Source organism: Miscanthus floridulus, chromosome 18, assembly GCF_019320115.1.
Source record: "Miscanthus floridulus cultivar M001 chromosome 18, ASM1932011v1, whole genome shotgun sequence".
Classification (NCBI taxonomy): Eukaryota; Viridiplantae; Streptophyta; class Magnoliopsida; order Poales; family Poaceae; genus Miscanthus; species Miscanthus floridulus.
Genome location: NC_089597.1, coordinates 135,169,356 through 135,182,868, shown reverse-complemented (window position 1 = coordinate 135,182,868; position 13,513 = coordinate 135,169,356). Strand labels below are relative to the sequence as shown.

General features: G+C 42.4%; 3 protein-coding genes across 4 annotated transcripts; 1 reads left to right on the top strand and 2 right to left on the bottom strand.

The window, feature by feature from the left end:
* Positions 1-25: 25 nt before the first annotated feature.
* On the bottom strand, positions 26-4,460 carry LOC136521465 (catalase isozyme 1-like). The gene is made up of 8 exons (XM_066515212.1): positions 4,226-4,460; positions 3,980-4,076; positions 2,737-3,014; positions 1,203-1,979; positions 987-1,076; positions 760-827; positions 571-664; positions 26-447 (listed from the first exon to the last, which is right to left on the bottom strand). The coding sequence occupies exons 1-8, from the start codon at positions 4,238-4,240 to the stop codon at positions 388-390; spliced, it is 1,479 nt and encodes a 492-aa protein (XP_066371309.1). The 5' UTR covers positions 4,241-4,460; the 3' UTR covers positions 26-387.
* Positions 4,461-5,005: 545 nt separating this feature from the next.
* Positions 5,006-5,530, top strand: LOC136524762 (glycine-rich cell wall structural protein 2-like). Its single transcript, XM_066518015.1, has one exon. It carries the CDS (start codon positions 5,006-5,008, stop codon positions 5,528-5,530), a length of 525 nt encoding a protein of 174 aa, XP_066374112.1.
* Positions 5,531-6,568: 1,038 nt separating this feature from the next.
* LOC136522659 (uncharacterized) lies at positions 6,569-12,277 on the bottom strand. 2 transcript variants are annotated; one of them, XM_066516466.1, is made up of 8 exons: positions 12,001-12,277; positions 11,201-11,285; positions 10,988-11,067; positions 7,543-7,739; positions 7,342-7,452; positions 7,151-7,235; positions 6,975-7,067; positions 6,569-6,893 (listed from the first exon to the last, which is right to left on the bottom strand). In XM_066516466.1, the coding sequence occupies exons 4-8, from the start codon at positions 7,626-7,628 to the stop codon at positions 6,696-6,698; spliced, it is 573 nt and encodes a 190-aa protein (XP_066372563.1). In that variant the 5' UTR covers positions 7,629-7,739; positions 10,988-11,067; positions 11,201-11,285; positions 12,001-12,277; the 3' UTR covers positions 6,569-6,695. The 2 variants fall into 2 exon arrangements, with proteins under 2 accessions (XP_066372563.1, XP_066372564.1); XM_066516467.1 differs by lacking the exons at positions 10,988-11,067; positions 11,201-11,285; positions 12,001-12,277 and adding an exon at positions 7,909-9,084.
* Positions 12,278-13,513: the final 1,236 nt, after the last annotated feature.

Genomic DNA, 13,513 nt, shown 5'->3' with positions numbered 1-13,513 from the left:
CGTGATCAATCAGAGATGCACTTGCTAGTAAATAAACTGTCAAAAACATACCGCCACAACTCATCACTGTTTGTTATACACAGCAGGGTTTTATATTATAGGCGACAAAAACAACGCCACCTTAAACTACAACCATAACATCATTTGCTACCGTTGCCCACCACATTGACACATTCTTCTTTTTTATTACGTCTTTCCAGAAAAGATGAGTGTACACCAAAAGTTCCAGTATATATAACCACCACTGATCATCAGCATACTACGACGCGCACATCCCTGTTTATTCGATTATATAGGCGTAACAGCCATTCTCAACATCACATGATCCATGTTGTGTTGCATGATTGCATCCTCGGACACCGGCGCCTGCTTTCTTCCTTGTCAATCTTACATGTTTGGCTTCAGGTTCAGCCTAGAAGCCAGCTTCTGGCCAAGAGAGGCGTCACACTGCAGCGCACAGGTAATATGGTTTCAGTACCAAGATAAAACATACGAATGTCTACATGGTTAGCAATCGCCCAAGTGGCCACTAAGCATTTTACCAAAAACAAATAACAACAAAATGAATACCTGAGACCAGTAGGAGATCCAAATGGTATGGTGTTCATGGGTAACGCGAGGGTCTGACAGTGCGTCAACCCATCGCTGGATGAACCGGTCTTGCCTGTCATCAGATACCAAAACACTTGAATTAGGCAAACAGCAGCTTAATGTCTTTCTATACCTCTAAACCAATCATCCTGAGGTGTAGGGGCAAACCTGGCAGGGTCAAAGGATCGATATCTCTCGCCAGCCTGCTTGAAGTTATTCTCCTTCTGGATGATGCACTGCAGATTCAACAGCACAAGTTAGATTCTCAGAAGAAGAATTCTAACAGCGATTCACCTTCACCATTATATTGAACAATGATGTAGCCACAAGCCCACCATAGTATAATATTGTATCATAAAGGCACTGTTAGAATTTAAACATACTACGATACACACCTTCTCGCGGCAGCCTGTTAGAACACGGGTAGGAATAGGGACCTTCTCAGCATGACGGGCAGGATCAAACCTTGAAGGGAAGTAGTTCACCTAAAGAAGCAGAGAAAATAGATATAAGTGCTAGGGAACTCCCACATGTTACTTATGTCAATAGGTAAGATGCATCCTAACACACTTGCATGCAAAAGGAGAAAAGAACTCCAAAGAACATAGTACCTCTTCATCCCTGTGCATGAAGTTCATGAACCCTTCATGGTGGTTGTTGTGGTGGGCACATTTTGGTGCATTCACAGGAAGCATCAGATAGTTTGGACCAAGGCGGTGCCTCTGGGTATCAGCATAGGAGAAGATTCTCGTCTGGAGCAGCTTATCATCAGAATAGTGGATTCCAGGGACAATAATCGCTGGGCAGAAAGCAATTTGTTCATTCTCTGCAAAGAAGTTATCAATGTTCTTGTTCAGGACCATCCGTCCAACAGGTTGCAGCGGGATGATATCCTCAGGCCAGGTCTTGGTGACATCGAGCGGGTCAAAATCGAACTTATCCTCATGCTCAAGATCAATAGTCTGGATGTAGAGCTTCCATTCAGGATAATTCCCAGCTGCAATGGAATCATATAGATCCTTCGTCGCATGGCTGTGGCAAGTGCCTCCAACAGTCACAGCTTCATCATCAAGCAAGCATTTCACGCCACAAGTAGGCTTCCAATGGAATTTCACAAGGTGAGGCTTTCCATCCCTGTTGATCAAGGTGTAGGTATTGACACCAAAGCCCTCCATGTGCCTGTAGTTGAGTGGGATGCCAACATCATCGAAGAGGAAGGTGAACATGTGTAGGCTCTCTGGGTGGTGAGAGAAGAAATCTACTATTCTCCAGTTCTCCTGCAAATTGGTCTTTGGGTTTGGCTTGAAAGCATGGACCATATCAGGGAATTTCATCCCATCTCGTATGAAAAACACAGGCATGTTGTTACCCACAAGGTCAAAGTTACCCTGAAAAAGGCATGGAGAAAATCATAAGATACTATCCCTTTGGATATAAAAACGTCAATATAAAGTGTTCTAAAAATGGGGTCACTATAAGGCATCAACAATTGTAAAAAAAGTAAACAAACAGCGCAGCAATCTAAACTGGACAGAGATGGATTCAGTTATGAAATATCTTTGACTATATTATTTCTGCTGAGAGAATCTGTGATTATCGATGTGCACATTATGGAGCCACAGAGTATTGTTTTTTTAAGCAAAAGACACTTATATCTGTGACATAAATAGGTAATCAGAATTTAATTTCATAAAAAGAATTTAATTTCATAAGAACTCAAAAAATAGAATTTAATTTCATAAAGGAAGTTCATCATGGCAAGGTAAAAGGTCAACTAAAACAGGAGGAAGAGGTAGCTTTCAACTAAGAAAAAAAAATGAAAGATGCAGTCATTCCAATGAGTAAAAGAACCTAGAGCTATCATTTCATCTGAATAACAGCTCATGCCAAGGGCATCATCTACAGGGCTAAAGTACACATCAAGTTACTAAGCAATAGTTGAAATCAGCTAAACGTTTGATATTACATTCTTTGATGAATGCATACATCATACATTGACAGAATAATACTTGCCAAGATGTGTCATATAACTCACAACAGTTCTAAAAAAGAATGTTTCTTCTTTTTAAGACATAACAAAAGATATAACAGTTAAGATGTATATCTATTTCCCCTAGGAGACGAGTTAAAATTTATCCTCAGTACCTCTCTGGTGTAGAACTTGACAGCAAAACCACGTGGATCCCTCAAGGTCTCAGGGCTTCCACGCTCATGCACAACTGTAGAGAACCGGACAATAACAGGTGTCTGGACGCCAGGAGCCCGGAGAAAATCAGCACATGTAAGGTGAGAGACATCATGAGTGACCTCAAAGAAACCCTTGGCACTGGCTCCTCGTGCATGCACAACACGTTCAGGGATACGTTCCCTGTCGAACTGAGCAAGCTTTTCAATTAGATGATAATCCTCAAGGAGGATGGGTCCTGCCAAATGAGAACACATCGTGTGAAACTGTAAATCAGCAATTGTTTGCTAAAAACACCAGAACAGAAAGTGAAGCAGGTAGACAATAAAATAAACTCCTAAAACAGAAGGCTTCTCATATTTCTGACATCACTGATCGAAACATATTGGTTACAGATAGGTGTGCGTATCCTGTTCCTGTAATTGATGGACACTTTTTGCGACAATGACATTCAGAAGAACCAAACTGGATTTGCAATCGCTTTCAAAGTTTTGCCATACATGCTGAGGAGAGAAAATCCAAGGGTCATGCTTTCTGGTAGTGATTCAGCACTAGCCCAGGTAACTGTCAAAAGTAAATATACCGCACCACGCACCAGTAATAATAATCAACTGTGATTACCCTGCCTCGACTTTACTACCCTGCAACTGCCCCTCACCTAAGATTAGCACTATGACTCCATGATGGCATTTCGTATTGGAAAGGTGCTTTCTTTCCCTTAAGCAACTTAATGGTATGACAGCGACTGATAAAAATATCAGGACAAAAGTTTCAACTTACAGCTGATCCAAGGAATAAGACCTTTGGGCAGCACAGGAACAATAAGCAAGTCTCAAATTCATCGACGAAATTATTTGACAGATGAATCAATCCGTATATATAGAGCAGCAAAATTATTCACTGGAAATCAACCGAAAGCACATCAAGCCGCAAGCTTTGAACGAATTGGAGGTCAAATTCTCAGGTCAACTGCTACAGCCAAGCTTCCACAGTGCAATACTGGTGCATGGATCATTACTTACAAAAAAAAATACCGGTGCGGGGATCACAGCAGCTAGCAACCAAAGAACGACTAATTCCCCATGGCAAGGCTAGCACAGATCACGTATCTAATGAATCTCACACAAATCAAGAACATATATGCTACAGGATCGTGTAAGGGAAAATGAAAGGAGTAATGGAGGCAGCAGAGCAGAGTCTGACCTCGCTGTCCGACGGTGAGAGCGGAGTTGTTGTTCCAGACGGGGGCGCCGGAGTTGGTGGTCCAGAAGCTGGAGTTGCTCCCGCTAGACGGGCGGTGCTGCAAGAAGGAAGAATCCCCAAGTCAGATGAGCGAGCGCATCAATCAAGGGCGGAAGGAAACAAGATGCGAAATTGATTTAAGGATCTAATAAGTAGGGGGCAGAATCGGTGAAGAAAGGACTCGAAATCGAAACAAAGAAACAGCACCTTGTACGGATCCATGGCTGCCGGTGGGATCACGTCGAGCGGGCGGGCGGGCGGGCCGAAGGGATTGGGGAGCAGACGCCTCTAGACTGGGGGGGAGAAGGAGAAGGCCAGAAGGGGAAGAAAACAATGTCGGTTCGGTTGGCGATAAGGACGAGGAGTAGGAAGCCGCTTTCTTTTTCTAAGCAAAGCCGCCAAGGCGAGGATATCCGGGAAATAATGGAGGGAGGGAGGATGGGCAGGGGACGGGACGGGACGGGACGGCAGGGTGGTGGTTTCGTGCTCTCCTCGCGCTCCGATATCCATTGCTCTCCACCTCCACGTCAACGGATTGTTTTCTCGCCGGCTTGTTTTCTTGTTTCAGCCCGTCGGCGAGGGTGGCCCACTTGCAGCAGCAGAGATGAACAGAACAAAGAGAACACACCCACTTTGTGTAGTAGTATGTGATTACCAATTTACCACAAACTCTTTTTCTAGACAAAATCTTAGCTACTGCTGGAGCTAAAAAAATTCTTTGTTACTACATAGTTTATCCTTCCGTCAATCCCTCGCTCTCATCATAAAGGGATGTGTATGGTTCAGAGATAGGATGTGATGGATCCAACAACAACAACCACAACAACAAAGCCTTTAAGTCCCAAACAAGTTGGGGTAGGCTATGTGATGGATCCATTTTAGGATTTTTAACCGTGTGTTTGGTTACTGGGTCGGTGTGGGTTGGAACGGGCTCGACCCCATCGTCCCGCGTTTGGTTGGGAATGGAGTGGGTTGGGTTCGTCCCCGATGGGGAATATTTCTCGTAGATGCGGGTTGGAACGGTCCGCCAAAAACGAGCTGACCACGCCGACCCGCATCGCTCCCCGTCACGCCGTCTCGCTCCGTCGGGTGCAGGAGAAGGTGGGCGCTTGGGCGGAGGGCGGCGGCCGGTGCAGGAGAGAGGGAGGGAGGGGCGACGGCGGAGGCCGGCACTGGGGAGAGGGAGGGAGGGCCGGCGGTCGGTACAGGAGAGAGGGAGGGGCGTCGGGCAGTGCAGGAGAGAGGGAGGGGCGGAGGCGGCTGGGGAGGTGGGGTGGCGTGGAGGCGGTCGGGGAGGCGGCGACCGGCGCCGGGTCAGCATGGAGGCGGTCGGGGAGGAGGCGCCCAACGTCGGGGCGGGGAGGAGGGAGCGGGCGGGGAGGAGGCGGGGGCCGGCGCGGGGAGCAGGCCGGCAGGGAGGAGCGGGCCGGCGGGGAGGAGCAGGCCGGCCGGGGAGCGGCCCGGCGGGGAGGAGCATGCCGGTGCGGGGAGCAGTGTCCGGCGCGGGGTTGAGAAAGAAGATAACGTGGGAAAAAAATAAAAGAGGATGATAGGTGGGGCCCACAGCTGACAAGTGGGCCCATTGTTAATGGTGTTAAAATGGCATCCATCCCATCCCTCTCTACCCCTTCAACCAAACAAAAAACCGGAACGAACCCATCCCTATCATCCAAACACGAGATGGATCGGCTCCAACCCACAAAAGTGGGTCAGCTCCAACCCAACCCACATCATCCCAAAACCAAACACATGGTAAGACAAAATGAACCTATGTCTTTGTTTGGTTGAGGGGAAAGGGATGTGTATTTTTTTTGTTGGAGGGATAAGAAGGGATTGCATGCTGTTTGGTTGAGAGAATAGGGATGCGTATTTTTTGTTGGAGGGATAAGAAGGGATTGCATGGATAACAATTTTTGGTTCATTTGCCACCGTATGTGGACCCTAGCTATTAGTCTCCTAATCTTCTCCCTCTTGTCTGGGCTTTGCCCATGTGCACCCTATGGTGGGATTGATCGTGCCACCCATCGGCCTTTGCCCATTCATGGCGCATGCCTGGTGGGGCTCGTCTACATCACACAGCACTTGTCCCTTTGCGTGGCCCACATAGATGCGCCGCCAGGAGCCAACCTATACCTCTCCCACTACTACAGAAATTAACTGTAGGGGCGGCTCTAGAGCCTCTATAGGGGCGGCTGCGCCAGCCGCCCTTCCCAGGGTGTTCCTACAGAGGGTGCCTCTGTAGGGGCGGTTTCCTGACCGCCCCTACAGTGCCCTCTGTAGGGGCGGCTGATGTTTTCAGCCGCCCCTACAATGCCCTCTATAGGGGCGGCTGGTAATATCAGCCGCCCCTGTAGTGGACTTCTGTAAGGGCGGCTATATCACCAGCTGCCCCCTACTGTGTGTATTTATAAGGGCGGTTCAATCAAGAACCGCCCCTACAGTGGATTTTCCAGCAAAAAAATAAACAATTCAAATTCAAATCTGACCATATATACATATATATATATAATTCAAATTCGAATCTGACCGCTACAAATATACATATATACATCCACAAACACAAGACCATTATTTAGAACATCATCACAAGTCATAATTCACAAAAGTCCATCATGCAAAACAAAGTCCAAACCGTTCCAAAGTCTGATTCAAACCATACCACAAGTCCACATTGTCATCAACGACCTAGGGCTAGCCTATCAGTCTCCCGAAGGTGTTGGTATAGAGGATTACTACCTAAGTCAAAAAGAAGATGATGGTAAGTGCCTTTATGGTACATAATCTGGTCCATTATAAAGTTGCAAAGGTCGCCAACCATCTCTAAGAGCTCGTCATCCTTGTATGGGTTCCTTCTCGTGTCTTTATCTTTCTCCAACTACAAGAGAACAAGTTTAGGTTTACTATATCACAACATATGCGAACTTTTCATACTACGAGCGAAGATGTTCAAACTTACCAGATTAGGTTTTCTGTTGTAGCCACCGATGGTACTCATCATAATACATGTGTAGTATCCACAATGTAGACTCCCAGGCTTCTGCTTGGGGCACTGTGTGTTTTGCATATGGAGATGTTAAGTAATGCTATTGACACACACGTAATATATGGAGTACCAAAGTAAATGACACTTACCGCACATAGAGTTTTGACATACAACTTTTCCTTCCTATTTGGATGATGCCTCCCCTTATGTTCCTGGACATAGTGCCTGAATGCCCTGTTCCAATGGTTTTAGCAAATGCAACTTGTTAGTATCCCACATTGAACCTTACAAGTATGTATACAAACATAGTAGCTAAAATGAGAATTATCGATATGTATACGTCTTGACAATCGCTATGAAGTCTTTGTATGTCTCGACTGGGAAATCCGCTGAATCAAAGACCCATGCCATGCTATGTGAGAGCCAGACGCCTATGCAAATCCAGTGATCGCTACATGAATTTAGTCATAGAAAGAACACATAAGTTCTTTTGCATCGAACAAAGTATATTGAACAAAGCTAAGTATACAGTCGAACTTACTTGAAGTGGTATGGTATCCGTATATTATCGTGTTGTTGAAGATTTTTAAAACATAGGGCAATGTATACAGTCGTAATGGAGAACATGTGTCCTGAGTAAGCTGGTCATCTAGTTCTTGCTCTCCATGGGATGGCTGCTCATCATTCACGGGGCATCGGGATGCACTCTTTGATGTTCACGACATTTCGTGCCTTGTTCTAATAGATGAAGAAAAAAGTAGTATAAGTAGTAGAAGTAGTAGTACTAGTGGTAGAAGTAGTAGTACTAGTAGTACAAGTAGTAGTACTAGTACTAGTAGTAGTACTTGTAGTACTAGTAGTAGTACTTGTAGCAGTAGTAGTCAAACAAAGAGAAAGCAGGACTAACCTACTGCATATGCTGCTGCTGCTTCATTTCTGATCAGATCCACACTAGCATGCATGCATGTTTTTTTGGTTTGTGTCAATGCAAGTTTTATTGCATGCACTACAGCACTAGTATAGCTACACTGTGTACCTAGTACTAGCTTGCTAGCGGTACTGTAGTATATCATGTATATGTCTTTTGTAGGAGAGGTATTGTGTTGTGTGGAGTTACTGCACGCATGCAGCAGGCACAGGCAGCCAGCCAGCAACCAGCTTTCTTTTTGATCAGATAGAGAAGAGATGCGAGCTACTCCTACTCCATGAAAGATGCATGGTGCATGCATGTACTCTCTCACAGCATTTCAAACCTTTTTAGCATGCTGCTCTAGCTCTACTACAGCGTGTGTACTACATCTTCCTTTTTCCTCGCTGCTGGCTGCTGCTCTTCTACCTTTTTGAAACCTCTGTAATTGTCTCTGTGTGCATCTTCATTTCTCTTACTCAACCTCAACTCCTTAATAAACCTTTACTAGTACAACAGTTAATGGCACATGCTGGTTCAGATTCATTAATATATATATATATATATATATATATAGGAAAAAGTCTAGATGACCCCCTCACCTATAATAAGGAGTCTACTTCACCCCAAACTATGAAACCGTCTGTTTTACCCCCTGAACTTTCTAAAACCGTCTATTTTACCCTCTGGGCGGTTTTCAGCGGCGGTTTTGCTACAGTGTCAGCGGTTTGCTACAGTACCAGCTGGTTTGAATTTCTTTTTTTTATTTATTTTCGGTGTATTTTTGAAAAATCATAGTAAATCATAGAAAAATCGTAAAATAAAAAATCTAATTTTGTTGGACTCCACATGAGTAGATCTACATAGTGAATATATAATACGGTATGCTTTAGTACAAAATTTTTACTGTAGCCTTAGATTAATTGGAAAATCTAATTTTGTCTGTAATTAATTGGAATAATTCATAGCTGCAGCTTCTATGGTCCAATTGTGGTGAAATTTTTATGATACGCTAATTATTGTATGCTTGAACTATAGTAAAAATTTCGTACTCATTGGACTATGTATAACTTAGTTATAGATAAATTCTAATTAATTACAGACAAAATTAGATTTTCCAATTAATCTAAGGCTACAGTAAAAATTTTGTACTAAAGCATACCGTATTATATATTCACTATGTAGATCTACTCATGTGGAGTCCAACAAAATTAGATTTTTTATTTTACGATTTTTCTATGATTTACTATGATTTTTCAAAAACGCACCGAAAATAAATAAAAAAAGGGAAATTCAAACCAGCCGGTACTGTAGCAAAACCGCTGTCACTGTAGCAAAACCGCCACTGAAAACCTCCCAGGAGGTAAAATAGACGGTTTTGGAAAGTTCAGGGGGGTAAAACAGACGGTTTCATAGTTTGGGGGGTGAAGTAGACTCCTTGTTATAGGTGAGGGGGTGATCTAGACTTATATATATATATATATATATATATATATATATATATATATATATATATATATATATCATCAGATGGCTAGCTTATATACATACTATACATACTATACATACTCCTATATGATTCATATAGTTGCATGCATATGCATGCTTGCTTGGTATATATATGCATATGTATGATGAGATCAAAAGCAAAACATGGAACTGATGATCAGATATCACTTGTTCTAAAGTGCGTGGACGAAAACAGCTTCTGACAGACATTGCCATTGGCTTCGTGTAAAAAATGTCAAGAGCTACTCGCTACTTGCAGCAGCAGCAGCATGACGTCAAACTGGAATGCTAGCACAATGCAGACAATAATAACAGCAATCCTAAGATGAGTCTGCTAGCACAATGCAGACAAGTTCGTAGTTTTCTCAAGGTAGCTAAACTAGTCTAAATTTCTAGTCAAACTGGAATGCTCTGCACATTGACATAATAACAGAGGTATTAGTTAAAAAACCTATAGAAAAGCAATTAAGAAAAGTCCAACAAAAAGCAAACACATTTGTGAAAGCTAATCATGGATCATCTACAATCAACATTACGTCATACATTCAAAATAAGCAATGATAACTGCAGAAACTTGATCCAGTCAATTGCAAGTAGCCAGGCTACCAAAATTTTCCATTTAACAGAGTAACAAACACATTATGCACAAAACAGCAAAAAAAATTATATTCAGGTGCAACCAAGCATATATATAATATAACAAATCAGCCAGAAAACTAGGTTATTCAGATAATGACATTCATCAACAGACTGAAATTGTAGTAGTTTCCTCCAAAAATTAGCTAGCATCCAGTTCTGCTCCTAAAAAGTGAGGTAACAGTACACCTAACAAAACACCAATATGAAAATCAGCAAAAGGACAACATATGAATGAAAATAAATAATGGGTCAAACAGGGGACGACGGACCGATGGAAACGATGAGGATTCCCCAACGCGAAATCAGTCGTTTCCTTCCGCCTAAGCACGCGAGTCGACTCCGTTTCTCAGATGAGAAATGATTTCTACCGATTTTCATCTCCTTACCTCATTAACTCTTCTTCCACCTCAGCATTTTTTCCTACATGGCAGTATCTTTAATGCTATGGAAACTATCCCAGTTTCAGGGTTGGGACTGCCTTAATGTGGCAAATGAAAAAGCTTGCACAGCAAGCAACTGTTGGAATTATGGATGTTGGACTGCTTCTGTGGGTCCATTAGATACTTATAAGACCAGGCAGGTCAATTGTCTACAGCGATTACAAGAATAGGCAAAGTAAAGTACTCCCTCCATTCCAAATTATAGGACGTTTTAGATTTTCTAGATACGTAGCTTTTGCTATGTACTTAGATATACACATACACACTAAAAACAATATATCTAGAAAAGCCAAAACGTCTTATAATTTAGGATGGAGGGAGTACATAACAAGATATATCATAACAGTTGAAATCATACAAAATTGAACTAAAATTTAAAAACTATTTCAACAAAAAGTGTGGCAGAAGATGAAAGAAGCCAAACTGTTCAGACAATAGTAACTCCAGGTTATGTGCAATGCATTCTCATCGTTGGGAAAAAAAGAACTTACAGTGTCAATAAGGATAATTGCTTCAAAGGTCAACAGAGGAAGGAACACAATCTTCAGATCAACAGATGGATGATTTCTAACTGGGCAAACACAAAGGAAAAGAAGTGTGAAGATTACAGAGCTAACAGAACAGAGAAACTTAACATAAACAATTCTAGGAATCTCAATGACCACTGGACAAGGTTTTGTTTACCCAATGGATTCTGACCCTACCTCTTATGCTTTCAAGATATATGCAAAGAAGCAGCTCGAACGCAATTACTAAAGGCGCGGCAACAATCGAATGACAGGGTGCCCACTGCAAGCAAAAAGAAACATATCAGGCTAATTGGATGCGAAATGAGCAATGGTAACGCAAACAGTGAGAAGGTCAATTTTAATAGACGAGCCACAGTGGAACGAATATTATCCTACATGACCAAAGTAGCATCATCAGCAATTCATATCGGCTTCACCATTGTCGATTTATAGTAGTTGTCATAGAGTAATCTATAATTCGGTATTACCTAATTCTAGCTAGAAGATTTTATCGTTTCCTTTGGCATATCAGAACAAAGCCTAAAGGGGCAAATTTGGCATGAAATCTACTGCCTATTATCCTAGACTCCTAGTACAGTACCGAATGAGGAAATGCTGGCCGGCATCAGCTCGATTATAACTGGGGTTAGTGTTAAGCATCAATTGCATACTACCAACAACTCTCAACATTCATCGGAGCCCCAGACAGGTAGCTGAACTACACGCCAGCCGAGCAGATTAATCCAGCACCAGCTACCAGCAGCCAACCCTGAATCGCACGCACCACGCAAAAAAAGCGAGCATAGGAATCGGCCGATTCCAAAACTACATCCGCATCGCAGGGGGACGGGGACGCAACAACTCGAAGCCCCTTCCAACTCGCTGAAACAAAACCAATTAGATCGAATCGAAGCGGAGGCGGAGGGGGAGGGACGAGAGCCGCCGGGTGGGAGGGGACGGGGAGGCGAGGCGAGGCTAGGGTTTAGAGCGCGTACCACCAGGAGTACGTGGTGCGGCCGTCGACCCTGAGCGCGAGGAAGAGAGTGAAGCAGAAGAGCGCGGCGTGCGCCGCCGCCGCCTGCGCCGTCTTCCCGAAGAGATCCGCTCCAAAACCCTAGCCGACGTCGCGGCCTGGGGAACGGCGGTGGATGGGGCGGGGGCGGCGGTTGGGGTTAGGGAGACGGTGGAGGAGGCGGTGGAGGGGTCAGGGAGGGGCAGGCGACGGCGGTGCAGGCGGCGTCGGCGGTGAAATTGGGCAGCCTGACGACCCACAGCGACAAAATTTCGCCGCCCACAGTAACGGTCACGGTAATATACGTCAGAGCCACTGTAGAGGTAGCTGAGGTTATAAGCCGCCCCTACAGTTGAATCTGTGGGGCGGCTGAGGTTATAAGCCACTCCTACAGTTGAATCAGAGCACTATAGGGGCGGCTGAGGTTATAAGCCGTCCCTACAGTTGATTGTTTTTTTCAAAATTCTAAATCAAAATGAATTATTCACATGTAAATAATAAATAATACAGTACAAAATTCTATAATTATTTTTTATAGATATATTTACATATACAATAATTAAAACAACAACAACAGTTTAAAATTACAAAATTGAACCTTTAAAAATGAAAAAAAATTTAAATTTTGAAAAATTAAAATCAAAACTACTAAAATAATTTTGAGACACCAAATGATCTTAAATGAAAATTTGATAAACATCAAAGTTGTAGAGGTCATGAAGATCTACAACTTTTATTTTGGTCATCTTGTCATTTGATAAAATTTGAACCTTTCAAATTTAAATTTTTTAAATATGACAAGTTCGAACCAAAATTTGAGATCCAAAATGATTTCAACATAAAAAGTGATGAATACCAAAGTTGTTCAACTCATTAATATCTACAACTTTTATTTTAGTCATCTTGTCATTTGACAAAATTTGAACCTTTCAAATTTGAAATTTTGAAAAACGACAAGTTCGAACCTAAATTTGAGACCCAAATTGATTTCAACATAAAAAATGATGAATACCAAAGTTGTTCAACTCATGAATATCTACAACTTTTATTTTGGTTATTTCTTCATTTGACAAATTCTTAGCACACATTATTCACTAATCTTATATATGTCTCATATAGTTTATAAAACCTTATGAGAGATGTGTCACATTTGTGAACAATGTCATTACCACTTTATCATATGAAAAAATGACCAATACAAAAGTTGTAGATCTTGATGAGTTATTCAACTTTGGTATTTATCACTTTTTTAGCTGAAATCATTTGGGGTACCAAAATCTTGTCTGAAGTTGTATTTTTTTGAAATTCAAAATTTAAATTGCTCAAACTTTTCATATGTATATATTGACAAAACCAATAAAATAAATTGATAGAGAATGATTTTAGAAAATTTTAGGGAAAAAAATCATCAGATTTGGAGTTAGTATGAGGAAGAAAAACTAGTTACAAAGACCCACAGATTAAAAAAAGAAATCACACTATTCACTATGATCATG